Here is a 19,446-nt window from a genome sequence, read left to right as displayed (position 1 = left end):
GCTGGGCAGGAAATCAGGAGGGGAAGAGATTCTGGCCTCTGCTATAATCTTAATCAAGCTACATGATTTCTGACCACAGACTCCAGGTCACAATTTTCACATATGTGATGAGGATTGAGGGGTTGTGTCTCAAATGTGGTGGGGTGACTAATGGGGGACAGATATACAAGGCTGTGCCCAGTTAGGAGTGAAACTGAGGCATACTGTTTCATTAGGTAGGCCTAGAAGGAGGTAGGCAGGAGGTCAGTAGGAGGCAGTCCCCTACCCCCCATGCTTGGCGGGCAGTTCTCTAGGTCCTGCCAACGGGACTGCAACAAGTGCTTAGGGGGGACTGAAGAGTGGAAGGACCTGCCAGCAGCAGAAACTGGCCTCAAGAGAGAATAGCTGAGTGTGAGTGAAGCCAAGATAAACCACAGCAGTGTCAGGAGCTGAGGGAAAGGGGAAGAGGCCCAGCTCCCCGGGGAGGAGCCTGCTCCTCCAGGGCCCCCAGAGAATAGCAACGGCTACAGGACATTGACCACAACTCTTCCTGTTTGATGAGGGCCTGCTACATTCCAGGCTTCAGGGTAAGCAGTATCTGCCATCTTGGACAACAAGGCCAAGAGGACAGGCATGGAGAGAGGCCAGGGCACTTGGCCTGGACCACCAAGAAGGGCAGAGATGGCAGGGGGTAGAGGCTAAGCAGAAAAATGCTACCCTCTTCCTCAAAGTTAGAGCCACCACTCACAGTACACGTACGATGTGCCAGAGGTTGTACTAGTGCCATCTTGAAAGATGGTAAAGACCTGCCAGATGGTAGAAACTTCCAGACTTGGTCACTGGAAGGGGGCTGGGGGCAAGAAAAGGAAAGTGTTGGAGTGGGGCCCACATCTAATCCATGTACCCCTTGAGGGCCAACTTAGGGCCAGGTCCTGAAGGTTCCAAGGCAGTAGCCCTAGCCATATTCACCCATAAAGCCTAAAGGGGTACAGCAGGAGAATTTATTCTAGGCCTGTCCTAGTTCGCAGTCCAGAACAGAGAAAGCATTGAAGCCCTAGATTCAAGAGGAAGTGCTTTGGAAACTGTTGTAGTCAGAAGTTCCCCCCCCCCCCCAAGTCATTTGTCAAACACAGCATCTATGGGGAAGAGCCTAGACCCAGCTCTGCTTAAAGCGGTGCTGCCTGGGCCCACAGTCTCTGGCCTCCCCCTCTATCCCTGCCTCGCTCACAGCATCTGGAACACCATAGGGGCTGGTCAGAACTCAGCCGTGGCACACAGGGCCAAAGGCTTGGTATTAAGAAGAGGTTCTCTGGCCTCATTTGGCCCCTTGCCTACCCAAACTGCCCCTGACCTCATAAGAGGTGAGAGAGCTATGATGGTGCTGAGGGAAGAGGTGGAAACTCCCCACTGAGAACAGCCACTTCCCCCTCGAAGGACTCAGAGGAGGACCCCAAACCCCACTTCACTACTGGGTTAGTAGGTGAAGAAGCTGTGCCTGAGACTCAGCCTTGCCAGCCCAGACCAGCCACCTCCAGACCCATCCTATCAGCCCCAGTGCCCCTAAGAAAGACACAAGGAGCTGGGCCCAGGTCCCTGCTCAGTTACTTGCAGACACTGTACCCTAAATAAGTCCTGTAGCCTCTCCAGGCCTGCACCAGACCCAGTACCAATTACTCTACAGGCACCATCACATTCCAAGCTCACATAAACCCCTTATCTTTCCCCCTGAACAGAGGCAGAAACCTGGTTTCCAGAGTCCAGGACCTAGTCCAAGGTCACAGAGCTGGCAAATGCAGGCCAGAGATTAGAGCCACATCTGCAGAACCCTGCACTCAAGCTCATAATTGCAATGTCTGTAAAATGAGAAGATCCTTCGCTGTATTCTAACCTCCAAAGCTGCTCTCCTTGCCATGATCTACCCATCCAGGTGGCCACTGGCACAAACCACAATGGAGTGAACTTCCCAGTGATGACAGATTCAAGGCATTCTGGGTATGAGGCAGGGTCCTGGGCCAAGAACTAAGTGACTTAAGCCAGAACTATGTGGCTAGATCAACCACCTCCAGAACTCCCTGGATTCCATCTGTATCAGTGAGTTCTTAGCCAGGCCTCCAGGGGAGGCTGTGGTGTGACATGAATAGATGGCTGGCCCACCCTCTGCCCAGGAACCAGGGTGGGTCAGGCTTGAAGCAGGGCCTGCCCCTTTCAACATGGGGCCGGTGACTCAGCTGGAGCCCATCAGCAGCTTCCTGCTCACAGATGTGATGGGCACCATCCTTACCCACCAGCCAGCCCTGGGAGTTTCCCACCCCTCCAGCCCAGGCAGGCAGGGGCCATAGGAGAAAGCAGCCCCACCCCAAGCCTTGGTGGGGACTCAGCCTCAGGCAGAAGGAAACTCAGATTCATTCCAGTCAGAAGAGCTTCTCATGAAAAAGAAGAAGAGGAGAGGGGAGTAGGAAGGGTGGGGGGAGGAGAAAGAGAAGAAGAGTTTCTCATGGAAGGAACAACCAAGCTGAGTAAGACCCCACCCCCCACCCCCACTCCCTGCCGGAACACAGAAGCCCAGCCAGCAATAACCCCAGAGTCAGGAACCGCTCCTTCCCTGCTTCCGGGTAGAGCAGACTCTACTCACACTGACTCCACCCCTTGCTCTCAGGGACATCCTGAGTTTAGCTAAGCTGAGCCTCGACTTCCCCACCTGTAAAGCAAGGAGGACCAGGAGCCTGACCTTACAAGGTAGTGTAAAGATGAAAGGAGATACTGATCATAAGAAGCTTAGCAGGGGTCCTGGGCATATGTGCACCCACAAGCCTCTGCTGTTGGGCCCTCCGAGTCACCCAGGAGGGGTCACTGACCTTCAGGGCACACTTCTGCCCAGTACGCCTGTGGAAGCACTCCAGCACCTTGCCGTTCACACCCAGGCCCAGCACCTGCTTGGACAACTGGTAGTCATCGGTCACTGCGTACTTCTTGGGCTCCCTCCGCCCCCCGAGGGCAGGAGCGCCAGTTGAGCCGGGTCCGCAGGGTGCACCCTGCGGTGGCGCGGGGCCCCCCTGCTCCTCTGCTGTCTCGTCATCCATGGCCCCCGCGGGGCGCTCAGAGGCGACCCCAGCCTGGCGCGTCCAGGGCCACCTGAGGGAGAAGGGAAGAATGAGTTCCTCTCAGACTCCTCCAATACACCCCAGTATTGGAGCCCTAGAGCCTGTCTGGGCTGCGGGTCGTGGACGGAGCCGGGAGTTCGGGACGAACTGCGGGAGAGTACAGAGGCGAGGCAGGAGGGGTGGTCGCACAACCAAGCACTAGGGAGTCCGGCCTGACACCTGTCTAGAGGGTAAAGGGTCGGGCGCCAAGTGACCGTGAGGTTCTGGGAGAGGGAGGTGGAGGGGGCCCTATGAGGGCGTACCTGGCAAGGGCGTATCTGACAGCAGAGTACCTGGCTGCGGCGCCGGCGAGGGGCAGGGACCGCGGTCCCGGGAGCCAGCGGCCGCGAGTGCCTAGAGCCGAGTCGCGCCGCCGGCGGCCCACGTGACCGCCCCCCTCCTTTCCTCCACGCCCCCCCCCCCTCCCGCCCCGCGCGTCCCCGACTTGAGGCCGGGCTTGGTCAGCCTTAAAGGGCCAGGCGGGCCCTGGCAGGACCGGGCGTGGAGGGAGCCTCCGGCGGGCCCCGCCCCGGAGCCCCGACGGAAATAGGGGGCGTGGCTTCCCGAAGGAGAGCGGAAACCTCCTAGGCTCCGGGGCCCCGGGACCGCGAGGGCAGTGAGAGCCCCGGAGCTTACCAGCGACCTACGAAGTGACAGCGCAGTTTCTCTTGGAGCCACAGGAAGCCACTTGAGTCGGGCGTTTTCTCTGCACGCTGCCAGACGGCCCTCTAGCAAGGCTTGTAAGGCTTGCGACTTCCTTAGTGGTGGCCCACCGCCAGCGTACCTAAAGTCTTAATTTTTGCCATGGAGCCACGTGAAATGGCATTTCGTTGTGATTCGCGTTTTTCCCATCCCTGTGGGCTCTGGGTGTCTCTCGCCTTCTGTGCATCTCCTGCTCATATCCGTGGCTTCCCCCCCCCCCCCCTTTGGGATGAAGCGTCCTTAGACCAGATATCCTAAATTCCCATTTGTCAGATCCATCAACTTTTCACCTTCTGGTTTGAGCTTTTGGTATCGTGTTTACAAAATCGCCTCCTCCCACCCCAGATACTCTTTGGCTATGTGGTGCTCCCTTCCACATTTAGGTCTCTATTCTGAGCCCATTTTATACCTTAGGTATTTTGATAGTTTTCCCAACACAGGCTGTTAAACACCTCATTTCACAGATGAGGAAACTGAGGACCCCTGAGAGGAAACAACTTGTCTAGAGTCGCAGTGGGTGTTGTTCTCTCCTGGGACAAATCTGCACTACACCAGCACACCCCTCTCACTCCCCAACCCTCAGACTGAGGGACTGGAACAAGGTGGTTCACTTGGTACTGGGAAAGGGAGCCTTGGGTCATGATATCTGCGCGGGCCTCTGCTGCCATCTACAGGCCACTGGCATAACTGCAGGCACAGCCTAGGTCCCACCCGTAGGTGTCTCTGAGTCCTTCTGACTTTGGGATTGGGCCGGACTAGCGCTCTCACCCACCTCCCATGCATGCCCCAGCACAAATACGCACGTAGGTGCACGTGGATTCCTGGGGTCCTGTAGGTCCAAGGCTCTTCAGAGCAGTTCCTGGAGAGCTGGAACCTGCTGTGCTGGAGGAAAGTACCCAGGGCTCTGCCCTGTCTCCTTGAAACACTCTTCAAGCTAGCAGAGTTCAGTTAAGCAGAGGCCCTGATGATGACCTCAACTGACCGTACTGAACCCTTCTTTTGGACTAGACACTGTGTGGGTGTTCTACCTGGGCACTCCATGACCTCGCTGGAACCAGAGTAGGCAGGGCTAAACACATCCCACACAGCCTACAAGACAGACAAGCCCTAGAGATCAAGCAACCTGCCTAAGATCAGTAGCTGTCATGGCAGAGTCTCCATCCCAACCCCTGAAGAACAACTCCAGGGCCCAGCTCTTACCCTCAAATGATGCTCTCCTCCCCTGTGCCTCCCTGCCCCATTCCTACATCCACATGTACAAATATGCTCTCACATATGTTCAAATATGCACACAAATGCACAAATATGTACACATGTGTACAGACACATGGGCATGCACATGCACACCACACACATACACACATTTATGCCTAGCTGGACCCAGAATCTCTCTCCCTGAGTCCCACTTAAGAATCTGATCCAAGATCTCAGAGCCTTGGAGGAAGCCCTGTGATCTGGAAACTTCTGCAGCTTGGAGACTGGAGAAGGATCCTCCCTCTGGAGGTGATTATTTGGGCCAGGTGAGCCCAAAGCTGAGCAAGATCTCATTCTGGACAAGCAGGGTCCCACTCAAAAGCAGAGTGCTAGGCAGCTGAGGGTGGCTCCTTGTCCCAGCCAAAGTTATCTCAGTGTATGCTGTAGTTGCTGAGATATCTTATTTTCTAAAAATGGAATTAGATTACAATTATTCTAAACATTTTATAATTGTATTTTTAACTTACCTCCTTTTAATTAAAATTTAATTGCATAAGTAAAACTTGGTTGTTATAATAAATTCAAACCATAGGGAAATGTAAAAAGTAAGCACTGGTGATGCCTGTCCTCTTGCAGTCTCCATAACCAATGCCAGTGCTTACAAAAGCACACACATTTCCCATGTAGGTCCATCATAGACAAATGTTTTGCAACTGCTCATTTAATCCAAGAGAGTCAGAAGGTGTGGTTTCCCTTAGCTGCTCATTTTCCAGCAACCACCTGCACACTGATGGGAGAATTCAGCATTTGGGATGGCTGGGCAGGGGTGGGTTCATGGTGGCAGACTTTGCCACACAGTCCTCCATGATAGCTGTATGTCCAAGAAGTCTAGGGCTGAGGCCTTTGGAATAGCTTACAGTGGCAAAGAGGTCCAGTGAGTGTGGGGAGAGGGGGAGAGGGCTAAATATATCCCCTACACACATACACATGTGAACTGTCCTTCAGGGGGAGGAGAGGCTGCAAATGATGAGAGTAGAGAGACCAAATAAGCCAGACTTTGAGGAAGGCACTGCTGGTATTATTGTGACTGACCCATCTTGTGACTGTTTGGGGTAGGAAGAAGCAGGGAGATCCTGTGACAAGGCCAATCCCTGGAGTGGGAGGAGGGGTTATTCTGGAATATGGAAATTTGTTGAGTGAAACCATGAGAGGACTCGCCACTGGGTGGCGATGTGGGCCTAGCAGTTAGAGCAAGAGTGGGTAGGGAGCAGACAGCAGGAAAGGTGATAAAGAGTTGGCCAAGGGGACCCACAACACCTGGGGCAAAACAGGGGCAGGCCACATACTGTGCACACAGGTGCATAACTGTCAAATTCACGAAAGGTGGCTGGAGGGCAAAACCCTTGGGGCCCTCTAATTTAACATACAGAACTGCATAATCACTGACATCTGTAAGGGAGCTTTCAAGGGGACACCATTGGGGTACTCTGACATGGACTGGCCTGGAGGCAGGAAGCTTCACTGAGGACCTTAAAGCTGGATCTTGAAGGATGCCCAGGAGTTGTTAGGTCAAGGCACTTAGAGACGATGGGGCACTGGGGGGAACTGGGCTACAAGCCCCAACTAACCACTTGTCAGCTGTGAGATCTAGGGTGCATTTTAACTTCTCTGTGCATCAATCTCCTCACCTGTAAAGAGGACACAATATATAATGGTTAGACAATGAAATGAGGCTGGAAATCGCTGAGAGCACCTGGCACATACTAAGTGTTCTGTAAAATACTCACAGTTAGAGGGAAGACAGAGTCTTGAGGTAGAGAACTTGGGATTTGACCCCATAGAGACTCAGGTACCCAGGTTCAAATCCTAGTTGTTGCTTGGCAGCTTGAAGCCCCTTTGTCTTCATAATAATGGAGCGGTAGACAGTTTCTACTGAAGAGACTGCACCCTACATAGGTGCCCCATGCTGTGGTCTCCCAGTGCCCAAGCCATCAAGTGAGTAATGAAGTCTCCACACTTGCCCCCATCCCAAGATTGGGATGTGCCTTCTCCCTCAAGTCTTTCAGAGAAAACATTCTCGCCTGGATCCTTTTGGCTGTGATGGATCCTTGACCCCCGCGGACCTGCTCGGATCTGAGGCCCCCCTCTGTGCCCCTCCCCTCCTCTCATGTCCTTCTCCAAACCCCACCCCATGCCACCAGTTTCCCCACCACCGCACACAGAGTCCGGAGATCCAAGTGCGGCCCACAGGGGGCGCTTGCACACCAGACAGACCGCCTTGAGGGAGCCGCTAGCTGGGAGAACAGACCCAAGACCCTGCCTCGTGCTGCCACCAGTTCTACAGAGAGATACAGGGGCCTGTCCCCAGTGAAGCGGAATGCCCGAAAGAAGTCTGCGCTCGGGTGGGGAGAACCCCTGTCCCGGAGAACCCCTGCCCCGCCCTGGCCTTCTTCAACCCGGTTTTTCCCTGGTGGTCCCTAGGTCACGCTCAACCCGGCTAGTTTGTCTGCCTCGCATCTCAAAACTGCAATTGGCCCGCCCCCCCCCCCCCGAGCTGCGATTGGTCGGCGCGTGGGGCCCCGCCCCATTTTCCTGGAAAGTTCTTGGAAATCTGTCAAAGGTGTTTCCTTTAGCGGCCCTGAGCCTACTCTAGGAGCCGGCGCCCCCGCCAGCGCCTCCCCGGGCCGGCAGCACTGCCGGCGGTTCTAGGAAGACGTCGCTTCCGGGAAGGGCTGGGACACAGAGGACAAAAGATTAGGCGGCTCGCCCCGCCCCACCCTCCCGGCCCGCCCCCAGCGCCCTCCCGGCCAGCCAGTGCCTTGGCCTCTCATTCCCATCCCGTCGCCGGTGCGCCCTGGGAGCCTGCCTTACGAGCGAGACCTGCGCCCACGGGCTCCCTCCAGCCGCCACCGTCCGGCTGAGCCTCAGCTCCGGAGCTGCCGCTGCCGCTGCCGGGACATGGTCCTCTGCGTTCAGGGGTAAGCGCGGCTCGCCGTCCCAGCCGGGCGACGGCGCCCGGCGTTCGGGAGAGTACCGCCTCGTGCTAGCTGCCGGCTATTGAGAGGGCTTGACGGGTCGGAAATGACCGAGTGCGGAAGGACCTCAGGGTGACAACAGGGAATGGTGACAACACCGTCACCACCCTATTCGCACTGTGGGTAGTGAAACTGGGGGTCGGCTGGCGACGGGAGGAGCACCGGGTAGCCTAAGCCTGGGTTCTGGCTGGAGCAGCTGAACGCCAGCGGAGTTCATCCTCCAAGACGTGGCTCACCTGCCCAGACCCCCTTCTGGGCCCAGAGCGCTCTACCCTAGCCTGCAGGCCGCAGGGCCTACCGCTGACCTTAGGTTAGCCCCTGCCCCTCTCCGATTTCACTGTTCTGCCATGGGCTAGCAATTAGGCTTTTCTTGGGAAGCCAGTCTGAGATCCTCGCCTCCCCCCAGGTTGGCTAAGCAGCAGGTCTTGGAAGAGCCTGAATTTTGCCCGTGGCACCCCCACAATTGCCTTGCCCCTCCTCAGTCCAGTCTGGGATCCCAGTGAGGACTTGACTCCTGCCTCCCTTCTCCAACTTTCCTCAAAGACTAGGATGGTGTGGAGGCTGGTAAGACAGAGTCCTGGCCTCAACTGAGCATTCTTCCTCAGCATTCCTTCCACCTCAGCATCCCCTTCAACAATGGGTCTGATACTCTCCAGACTGATCTGACAGGAGCTCAGAAAGCTCCAGGGAGTGAGAAAGAAGATATGAGTGAGCACTCCACACCCAGGAAGAGCTGGGTGGCCCAGTGGCTGTTGTTATCAAAACTGGCATAGTACCAAGTGAAGAAGGTTGGAAGGTGGGGCAAGGCTGAAGTGCCCCTTGCTCTGAGCAGGTCTGCTTCCAGGGAGGAAACCCAGAGGTGCCAGGAAAACTATACTACTATACTTCTCCCTGGCCGTCTCCAGCATACCCCTCCTCTGAATTTTGGGACTCCTGAACACCCCCGCACCCTGTCCTCCAGATCCCCCCAGTTCTGAAGTCCCACATTCTCTTTTTACTTTGTTCCAGCTAAAAGTCCCTTGGAACCTCAGGACCAGTGTTGGGTGTCAGGGAGCAAGATTTTTAAGACCTCCACACACACAGCCACAAACCAGCTGGTGCCCTCCCAAGGTAGGGGGCAGAGATTCCCAAATATAGGTTTGGGCTCCCAGCTTTGCTTGAGGGGGTCCACCCTCAGGGTTGAGTTTGCCCCACTGGCATGCATCCCCAGGTGGGAAGCACAGGCTGGGTTCCACAACAGGCACACACAGGTACAGGCCACCCACACCTGGAACACACAAGCCATCGCCCCCGCCATGACAACAGCTGTGGACACACCCCTCCTAAGATACACAGTCACTCACCAGGAACTGTGGGGACCAATACAGCTCCTTACACACCCAGATACCTTGTTGACCCTGGAGGTGCCCATGCCCACAAGTGCCCTGCTAAGCTGTCTGGACATGGCCACCCCCAGGCGCTCTGGCCTGACTGGCTAGCCTGAGCTGAGCTTTGGGTCCCAGCAGGCAGGCCACCAGCTAGTTCCTTGGAACGTGGCTCCCCCACTAGGATTCCAGAGCTCCCACAGTACACCGAGAGTGGGTATGGAAAAGTATTAAACAAACTGTGGTGTGCCAGGGTCTTGTGGCCTCTTCTCCCAATTTGTTAACATCTTCTAATGCTCACCTATAACCTACACTGTCAGATCTGGCTCCTCTGCCTGCATCCTGCCAAGGCTTCTGCCTACCTCATCCTGCCTCATAAGCAATCTCTGGCACAGTTTACCCATGCTCTCATCTCTGCCTGGAGTGCCTTCCCCCTACTCCTTCCTTTGGCCTGGCAGACTCAGCTCAGGAACAGGCAGACCTTGACTCCCCCATGACACCCTTTGTGTTTGTGACTTTGGGTTATAAGTTCTCCTTGAAGGCAAGGCCCATGGTTTTATTATCTTGGTGTCCTGCGGCCCAGTAGGGGACCAGACCCAGAACTGAGGCCTGAGGATGTATTTTCTGAGGAGTGAGGAAGGATCAGCAGTCTCTTCCTGGGAGCCAATCCTTGCCCCTCATTCCCTGGAAGTCCCGGGATCACCATGCTGGGTGGCCTTCCCCTAGAGAAAAGCTACTGCTCAGATTGGGACTGGCTCAGCAACCCAACTCTAGTCACCTGACAAGATGGTGTTGCCAACCCCCTCAGGATCTGGGCTGGTAGCATCCCTTATGAGGGGGTAGAGAAGCTGAACAGTCCTAGTGAACAGCAAGGTTTACATAAGGTCATAGAGCCTCGTAGGACTGGCTTGCCAGGGTGGGATCTGGAATGTAGAATGAGTCCCCTGTTCTTTGGTGGGAGGTCCTGTTTATGGGAAGTGGGATATGCCAGTGCCTTTAAAGCCACTGTCCACCCCAGACCCTCAGCTGGGAGGAGCAGAAAACAGGATGGGAGTCTGACCTGTTTAGGGAGATTGTTCCAGCCTCTAAGCCCTGGCCAGTGTGGACCGCGGTCCCTCCTACAGATACTCCTATCCATGGGGAGGTAGCATATGACCTTAGGCATCCTATCATAATTTTGGGACCTCTCTGGAGCACCCCATGAAGGCCCAGGCCATGGCTCAAGCAGAACCAGCGCCATTTAATCTAATCAGCCCACCTCAACCAACAGGGCACCCATGTGAGGCTTCTTTGCACTGGATCCTACCATTGTCAGGGACATCAGTTGTCCATTGTGAGCTAGAAATCTTATAGGGCATGATCTGTGTTGTCAGCTGGTGCAAAATAGACTAATTAATGTTCAATAAATGCAGGAGGGTGGAGAAGTCTCTTTCAAAAGAGAATCAACATGTAGGGGAAGCTATCAAGGAGCCTTTTGTGATGACAGCTGGGAGGCGGGGTACTGATCTCATTGAGCCCATGAGTGGGCAAAGGGGAAACTGAGGCTCATAGTGAGATGGACTGGCCAGAAGTCATATAGCCGGTCTGGGGTATAGAGGGTCTCTGGTAACAGGAGGGCATAGGGCCTCCACTCACTGCCCATCCACCCCCTTCTAGACCCTGTTCTTTGCTGGCTGTGGAGCAGATCGGGCAGCGGCCCCTGTGGACCCAGTCCCTGGAGCTGCCCGAACCAGCTATGCAGCCTTTGCCTGCCGGGTCCTTCCTGGAGGAGGTGGCAGAGGAGACCCCAGCCCAGCCAGAGAGTGAACCCAAGGTGCTGGACCCTGAGGAGGATCTGCTATGCATAGCCAAGACTTTCTCTTACCTTCGGGAATCTGGTGAGTTTGAGGAGGGAAGCAGGCCTTGTCCTGGGAAGTCCAATGGGGAAAGCTTAGCTCTGTCTGTTGAGTCTGGTTTGAGAGACATGGCCCTGCCCAGGAGAGTCTGATGGGGGGGGGGGGGTACAGTCCTCCCCATGGAAGTGTAAAGGGGGAGGCAGAGTCCTGCTCTGCCCTGTGTTGGTGCCCCCAACTAAATTCCACTGTGACTAGTCTCTTGGCCCCGTCTCCACTTGCCTAGGCTGGTATTGGGGTTCCATTACGGCCAGCGAGGCCCGACAACACCTGCAGAAGATGCCAGAGGGCACGTTCCTGGTACGTGACAGCACCCACCCCAGCTATCTATTCACTCTGTCTGTCAAAACCACTCGAGGCCCCACCAACGTACGCATTGAGTACGCTGACTCCAGCTTCCGCCTGGACTCCAACTGCCTGTCCAGGCCACGCATCCTGGCCTTCCCAGACGTGGTCAGCCTCGTGCAGCACTATGTGGCCTCCTGTACTGCTGACACCCGAAGTGACAGCCCTGAACCTGCACCCACCCCAGCCCTGCCTACCCCTAAGGAAGATGCACCTGGTGACCCAGCACTACCTGCCCCTGCAGTCACCGCCGTGCACCTAAAACTGGTGCAGCCCTTTGTGCGCAGAAGCAGTGCACGCAGCCTGCAGCACCTGTGCCGCCTTGTCATCAACCGTCTGGTGGCTGATGTAGACTGCCTGCCACTGCCCCGGCGCATGGCTGACTACCTCCGACAGTACCCCTTCCAGCTCTGACCCACCTGAGCATCCGCCTAGCCTCACCCAGACATACCCTGGAAGGGACACGGGCCCCAGCTGGACTTGGGCTCCCATCATCCCTCCTCCAGTTATCCTAGTGACTGCAAGCACCTGACAGCTGGACCAGGAAGAGTCAGCAGGAGCAAGGCTGGGGGTGAGGGTAGAGAAAAGTGTCACACAACTTGAAGGTCAACAGCCCCAGCTCCCATGTGGCTCCGTTGTGGTGAGCCATGTGTCAGAAGAGAGGGAGACAGGCGGGACCTTGTCTCACCTTGTGGGTGAGGCCCAGGCCCCCATTTGCCTGTTGTGGGCTCTTGAACTGTATAGACTTTGCCAGCCCTGGTGTCTCAGTCCACAGGGTGGGGCAGGCCCCCTCCTTCTAGCCAGCCTGTCTCAGGAAGGATGGCGGCCAGAGGAACTGAGGTTGACAGTGACAGTCCCTTGATGGGGGAACAGGCCAGGCTGAGGAACTATAAAGTTATACAGTATTTATTTATTTATTCTCCTTGGGTTTGTCTCAAGGTGAGCCAATCCCACCTCTCTGCCCTGAGCCCTGAGTGCTCTGGAGACCCCAGCTCTGCCCCAACTTCTCTGGTTCCTCCTGGTGGAGAGCCCCATCCTGAGACATGTTGCTGGATCCAAGGCAGTTCTGGATATCCTGGCACTGACCCACCCACCTGTGAATGTGTGCACCCTCTTCTGCCCCCAGCCCTGTTTTGGGAGGGTGGGAAAGCAGACAAGAAAATGAAGCCAAAGTGTCAGTGCCCAGCAGAGCCTGCCACTCACCCCCTCGCAGGGCAGAGCCCTGTCTGCACAGAGCTGGTCTCGGTGGGGCACCAGCCTGCGGGAGCATGTGTGCAGTGTCAGGAACCAGCATGTTGGCTCCACAGCTGCTGCTCCAGCTCTGCTGGGTCGGCTTCCTGCCCAGGAAGGTGCCTGCACACGAGAGGGAAAGAAATACCTATCTGATAAGACTTTATAAAATAAGTATTATAACAAGCAAAACCCAGTTTGGTAGTCTTTTTTCTTCCACTGATTTTTCTGTATTGACAATAAAATTGTACTTTTCATTTAAGGAGACCTCAGTGAGACCTCTTTTGAGTTCTTACACAATTTGTCCCCTTTGATATTATTTTCCCCCACTTTACATCTGGGTCAGCTGGGGCCCAGTGACCTGTGGCTGAGCAGGCCCTGCTAGGGGACCCTTTGAAGAGTCGGGGAGGTACAGGGAGCAGCCTTCCTCTCTCGTTACCTCTTGCTCCCCTTGGAGGATGGGAGGCAGGAGGTGAAGGCCAGCTGGACTGCCTGCAGGGTCATTGACCAGGTGACTGCCAGGGCGGGGGATGGTGGCAGAGGAGCACCAGACTGGAGAGACGTGTAAACAGGAGATATCAAAGACTGGAAGTAGAGAATGCTGGGGGATGGGTGCTGTGGGGGCACCCACTCCTGGAGGCAGTGTCTTTTGAGAGGAGGAGGCCAACAGAGAAGTCAGGGCCAGTCATTCCAGTGAGAAAGTACAGGGAGTACAAAAGCACCAGGGCATGACTGGGAAGCTCATATTCCCTACCAACCACAAGGAGGCCTGGGGAAGGAGTCATGCTGTGCAGTGGGACAGAACAATGGAGTTGGGGATGGCGGCCAGTAAGCTGGCAGGGTCTGGCCTGAGGTGGGACCTGGTGAGGTTCTGGCACAGGCCAGTTGGGGTTGGGGGACCCTCTCCTTTCAGGGCCCTACACACCAGAAGTAGATGGAAGGGCAATTAAAATGAAAACTCTCCATTATCTGATGGTCTGACTTTGTAATGTAAATTCCACTGTGTCCTGAAATTTTCTGCACCTTCACTTGAATAACTCATAGGAAAGATCCTCTGAAGCTCATTCATAACCTTCTAACCCTTATTTTAGAAATAATCCTAACCTTCCTGTTTTCTTGGGACTTAGATGATTAGAAGAGACAAATGCTGGAAGATTGAGAGCAGGAAGGTATAAGGACTGGTATGTGGATGACACGGAGGAGGCAGGAAGGGATGGATAAAAAGCCAAACGTTATGGGCATGCAGATAGTTATGGCAAAGAATAGAGCTGACACTGGATGTGAGTGAATAAGAGGTGAGCGAAGGCTGACTTTACTGGGACTAGTGCCCAGGCCCAGGTGCCCAGCCTGGCACCTTCTCTGTTGCTGGCTGCAGGGCCCGACGGCACACCTCCTCCAGGTCACCATGACCTGCCAGGGATGTCTGCTGTTCCTCATTGCTTCAGCCTGGATCTCAGCCCCTTTGTGACTCCCAAAGTGCCTGAGGTGACCCTGCTGTCTGCTCCACCTACAAATCTGAGTCACCCAATGGGTGAGTAGTAGACACAGAGGGGCTGAAGGCAGGGTGTTCCCCACTTGGTGCCATGGCCTGGACAGAAAACTGCCGTAGCAAGAGGAAACCCACAAACTCTTCGGAGGGGGAGGTGTCTCAGGGTGCCTGCCAGGTGCTGGCAATGGACAAGGGCTTTGCACCTCCTGTAGTGCTCACCACAACCATGGGAGTGGGCCTGAATATGACCCATACTCCACAGATGAGGAAACTGAGGCCCAGAGTGGGCAAGGCAGTGGCTGAGGAAGTAAAGTACAGAGCAGAGCTTACCTTGAGGGGTCCCGCCTGCCTGTCTGTCCCCACGCTGCTATGTGAGATGGCAAGGACAGGCATCTGGGGTTGGCAGCTTGCAGGCAAGTTGATCTTAGATGCTGGTTTTATCCCCCTATGTCCTTGCCTGCTAAGGTCTCTGGACCAGACATTGGTCTGATCAACAGGGTCCTGTCCCCCTCACCTTTGCCTTAGCCCAAGCCAGGGTCCAGCTCTTGCCTGGGACTGAGATACTTGTCACCTTGCCTGGGGCTGCCAGATACTTCCAACACCTGATATTTTTCTGCTTCAATCTTTTCTTGTCTCCCTGTCAGGGGAGTGAGTGGTGCCTGCCCAGAACAGGGACAGTAGAGGGCAGGTCATCAGGCCCAAACCCAAGTCAGAGACCCAGCCTAACAGATGCTGAAAACCCTCTGGTCAGTACATTCACTGCCGGGTCGTTCCGGGCTAGTAATGGGAGCCCTAACAGCACTGGCCAGGGAGAAATAGAGGAGCCATCTGGTTGGGTGTGGAGGACCCTGCACAATATACAAACAATAACTGATGGTAACCCCCATTGGTTAAGTCCTTTACTAGCACACATGCTCCTCAGGCACCAGCTGGGCCAGACTCCACCTGGGCCTTGGGGACACAGGAGGGACACAGTCCCCCTCCTCATGGGACTCCTGGGCTGGTGAGCAGGAAACAATAAACAAATGAGCAAATAGATACTCAGGACAAGTTTTAAGAGTGTAAAGAAAGCAAAGCAGGGACAGGGCAGAGAGTGGCTTTTGGGTGTGGGGACACTGCTGCAGATGAGAGGGTTCGGGAAAGCTCTGGGGCCACTGAGCTGGGACACCCAAGCAAAGAGCAGCAGCTGGCTATGCAGACAACATAGGAAAAAGACATCCAGGGAGAAGAAACCGCCAATCCCAAGGCCCTGAGGCAACAACAAACTTGGTATGATCAGGAGAAAGAAGTCCAGAATGGCTGTCCAGGAGGGCTGAGGAGACACAGGAAAGGTGGAGAGAGAAGAGGGGGCACATGAATTTTATTCTACTGTGGTGGAGGGCCTCCTCAGAGTTTAACAGGGAAATGCTATAATCTAATGTTCATTTCTCAGGGGCGAACCTGTCAGCTGGGTGGGGGATGGCCTCCAACAGGGCCTGGGGACAGGAAGCTGGAAAGGAGGCTGAGAGGTACAGGCTATGGCAGGAGTGGTTGTGGTGGGGAGCAGGAGGAGAGGACTACAGCCTGGGGATCCTGGGTGGAGTTTGTGCCCCAGGACTTCATGCTGCAGCCTTGAATACCGGCAGAGGTTGTCCCCATTTACAGCAGAAGAAATAAGGCTCAGAAAGAGGTGGTGTTTTTTCTCAGGGTCTCACAGTTTGTGAGGGGCAGAGCCAGGGTTCAAACCTTTATTTGAGAGCTTGTTGGAATGACCTCTGTTCTGCTCTGCCACCAGGGGCTGACATACTAAAGCCTTGGCAACTGCAGGTGCTGAGGGTACACAGAAAGGAAGTAAGGGGTCAGGAACACTTTCTGAAGGAGGTGTCAGAGGCAGGGGGTGGAGGCTGCACCCCCAGAGGATTCCACCAGGTCATGAGGAGGTGGGTTTGGAGGATGATTCTGCATGGTGCCCCTTGCTAGACTCAGCCTTCTGGAATGACTTTGGAACAGAGTTACCACTAGGTCAGCCAGGTTCCTCTTGTCAGTGAGGTCTTGCTGGGATGTTTCTCTCATGATCACCAAGTATCCTAACACCACCTGGGTCATCAGTGCCCCTGTACCTGGGCTCAGCTTTTAATCTGCAACTGAGCAAATCTCGCTGGGCCAAAGCTGAATGCCAGTCTGAATAGGGCTGAGGGCAGGACCGGGCTGCTTGCTATCTCAGAGGGGCTGCTTGCTCTCTCCCACCCTGCAGAGCTGCCCACGGTCAAGTGGGGGACAGGTGCTTGAAAGAAGTCCAGACCAAGAAAGCAGGAGAGGATTCTGGGGACCTCGCCGAGGCTCTCTTACTCCAGGATAAGTAAAGCCTGTGCAGGCCTAGGCAGTCCCCTCATACCAACCTGTTAGACCAGTTTTAATATAAAGCAGGCTCAAGCTTTGCCAGAAACTCTACAACCTCTCATGGTGAGTTCTCACCACCCCGACTACACGGTGTAGGCCTTCCTCCCCAGCTTAGGCCATGCAACCAGCTGCCCGAGGGATCATTGCAATGGTCACTGTTGGGTGGCAGGCTGAGCCTCCCACATCTGAGACCCAAGAAGAAGAGACCCCTGGAGGTTTAATCCTGGATAACACAACCCCTACACCCTGGTTTTACCCCAAACTCCCCTCCAGTCTGGATTGTGCTGTCCACTTGGTTCTCGGGAATTTCCCTCAACCTCACAGAACCTGAGAGGGTTCCTGGCTGTGAAGTGAGGAGAGTGACAGCACTTCCCTCAGAGGGGACATGAGGAGCCCAGGAGGATTAATGAGGTAATGCTGAGGAGAGTGTGATAGGGTTCAATCTGGCACCTGCTTCAGCTGTCATTGTAACTGTTTCTGTCCATTGTTTTCATCTTTTTTGAGAGGTGGTCTGGGCAGGTGTTGATGTCTGCTGAGGTCCCCATCTGGGCTGCAGGGGAGCTGGGCTGGAACCACCTGGAGCTGTAAGTGGCCCCTCTCCCCATCAGCTCTGTCCTCCAAGGCCAGCCCTCCACTCTCATGCATCATTTGCCAATGACCTTGGGTTCTGGTCCTAGTGAACAGACCCTTTGGCCTGGTCTCTGCAAAGGCTAGGATGGAGGCAAAGCCAGCCCAACCTTCTAGCAACTTCTCTCGCAGTGACAATAAAGATTAGGCCATCTGCCACCCTTGCCCCACACCTAGGGGGTGGTCTCCCTCAGGCCTGTTCCTCTCCCAGCCCTCAGTGGTCTGTGACCTCATAGGTGAGCTACAGGTGATGGAGGTGAGTGGGGCAGGTGCCTCTGGGTCTACCCCATTTCAAAGATGCAAGCCTGAAACCTAGAGAGGCAAAGTAGCTTGTCCATAGTCACCAAGAGAGGAAGTGGACATATGGGGTTAGAGCCCAGGACTTTGAGTCCCAGGCCAGGACTTGTCCCTCTCCCCCTAGAACTCTTGAACTGGAGTCAGCTGCCTGCTAGCTGGCAACTCAAAAAGCTGGGTTCATGGCCTTTCAGACTCCCCATGTCCAGACCTGGACTCTTTACTAGCCCCTAGACACACCTTCACTGTCCCCCCATCTTGGAGACAACCCCCACATTCACATCCCCATGTCCATCCATCTTGCCCCTTGTCCCTCTCAAGTTGCCCTCCTGCTGCTCCCCATGGCTGCTTTGCCCAGATATAGCCTCATTCACTCACCCAGCTGGACCATCCTGATGGCCTCCTCAGCCCTACCACCATCTTGAGGTGCTCACAAACCGGACCTTGCCCTGCCTTCCCCACTTATTGATATTCACAGGCTCCCCCTCCCCCACCATATCTTGCCTGTGCCTTACCCCAGGTTCCAGGATATGGCTTCCAAAATTGGCAATCCATTCCATTCTCTTCCCTCTTAATAGCCCATCACACTGTATCATTCATATGGGAATGTCCAGGGCAAACTCTTACTCACCCTTCAAAGCCCAACTCAAATGCCCCTTTTCTGAGAAGCCTTCCCTAACTTCCCCAGCATTTATTCCTGTCTACTTTAGATACCTACTGCATCCTGGGGAATCTCCCTGGAGCCTGAGTTTTCCCAACTGTCTCCAGCCTGGAGAGGAGAAAACACTTTCAATAATAGATTCAAAACAGCCATTCTTTGTCTTCTTATGAAATATCTCACACGCACATACACACACACACACACACACACACACACACACACACACACCATACTTCCCATGAAAGTCCCCTAGGGATACTTTGAAATGGCAAACCAGCCAAATTGAAAACAATAGATAGGCAGGGTTCAAATCTCAGTTCCAAAATCACTCTGGGACTCCAGGCAAGTAGTTTAACTTCTAAGAACCTCAGTTTCTCCCTTTAATAGAAATACTGGTAGTGCCCATGCCCCAGGGGGTTGGAGAGTGACTGGATCTGACTTTGGGGTAACAAGGAGTAAGTGGGATGATGCTCACCTATGAACGTGAGATGAGGCAGGCCTAGAGCAGGAGGAGCCTTTTTGGTGTGGCCAAAGCTTTATGCTTAATGGAAAGATAGTTTCTTCCATGACCCTGGCCTGGCTGAAGCAGGCAGGGCCCAGAGCACTAGAAGTGGTCTCTGAGGCCTGAGGGAACTCAGGACTGCCATGACTCCTCCAGGCAGTCTGCTAGGATAGTTCCACGTATAGTCCCCACTAGCAAGACCCACACTGGGATGGTATTGCTGGAAGGGGAATGATGCCCAGCAAATGCTCCCCAGGTGGAGCCCTGTTCCAAGGATTCTCCCTTCATCCAACATCAGATGAGCCAGATAGGGCTTTTCATGTCACCAAAGCTGGGGTCTTCCTCCATCAGAGGTGAAAATTTTACTTGTAGTCTGGGTTGGGCCAAACCTTTGTTCTCGAAAGTGCCTCTAGGCCTTCAGCCTCTTTCCAAAGAGTACTTCACTGCTCCCTACCCCCACCAGTCCCACTTCTGAGCAACATCATTATGAGTGTGTGTGTGTGTGTGTGCATGTGCGTGCACGTGCACGTGTGTTGACCTTTCCACTTGGCCAACATTCCTTTATTTTCCTCAGCTCTTTTGGGTAGATGGCCATGGCAGGAGGTGCTGTTAG

General features: G+C 54.7%; 2 protein-coding genes and 1 long non-coding RNA gene across 4 annotated transcripts in view; 1 reads left to right on the top strand and 2 right to left on the bottom strand.

Moving 5' to 3' along the window:
* MAPKAPK3 (MAPK activated protein kinase 3) overlaps positions 1 to 3,639 on the bottom strand; it is a 28,574-nt gene extending 24,935 nt beyond the window's left edge. Inside the window, exons 1-2 of one of the 2 annotated variants that reach the window (XM_043587435.1) lie at positions 3,383 to 3,639; positions 2,835 to 3,111 (exon numbers count right to left, since the gene is read on the bottom strand). In XM_043587435.1, coding sequence (XP_043443370.1) covers positions 2,835 to 3,059 — 225 coding nt within the window. In that variant the 5' untranslated portion in view covers positions 3,060 to 3,111; positions 3,383 to 3,639. The remainder of the gene's footprint in view (positions 1 to 2,834; positions 3,112 to 3,382) is intronic. The other variant, XM_043587434.1, reaches the window with a different exon arrangement.
* Positions 3,640 to 3,698: 59 nt separating this feature from the next.
* LOC122487270 lies at positions 3,699 to 7,586 on the bottom strand. Its single transcript, XR_006298341.1, has 3 exons — positions 6,803 to 7,586; positions 4,625 to 6,703; positions 3,699 to 3,910 (listed from the first exon to the last, which is right to left on the bottom strand). It is a non-coding gene; the product is annotated as an uncharacterized LOC122487270 (long non-coding RNA).
* Positions 7,587 to 7,797: 211 nt separating this feature from the next.
* On the top strand, positions 7,798 to 13,148 carry CISH (cytokine inducible SH2 containing protein). Its single transcript, XM_043587433.1, has 3 exons — positions 7,798 to 7,993; positions 11,071 to 11,291; positions 11,533 to 13,148. Exons 1-3 carry the CDS (start codon positions 7,974 to 7,976, stop codon positions 12,063 to 12,065), a joined length of 774 nt encoding a protein of 257 aa, XP_043443368.1. The 5' UTR covers positions 7,798 to 7,973; the 3' UTR covers positions 12,066 to 13,148.
* Positions 13,149 to 19,446: the final 6,298 nt, after the last annotated feature.

This window comes from Prionailurus bengalensis, chromosome A2, assembly GCF_016509475.1.
Source record: "Prionailurus bengalensis isolate Pbe53 chromosome A2, Fcat_Pben_1.1_paternal_pri, whole genome shotgun sequence".
NCBI lineage: Eukaryota > Metazoa > Chordata > Mammalia > Carnivora > Felidae > Prionailurus > Prionailurus bengalensis.
This window is presented reverse-complemented; position numbering and strand designations above follow the sequence as displayed.

What these genes read in the sequence shown, in the direction of transcription:
- CISH (XM_043587433.1), top strand. Translation starts at nt 7,974, where the DNA reads ATGGTCCTCTGCGTTCAGGG. An exon ending in ATGGTCCTCTGCGTTCAGGG is followed by an intron (nt 7,994 to 11,070) that starts GTAAGCGCGGCT and finishes ACCCCCTTCTAG; the next exon opens with ACCCTGTTCTTTGCTGGCTG. An exon ending in CTCTTACCTTCGGGAATCTG is followed by an intron (nt 11,292 to 11,532) that starts GTGAGTTTGAGG and finishes CCACTTGCCTAG; the next exon opens with GCTGGTATTGGGGTTCCATT.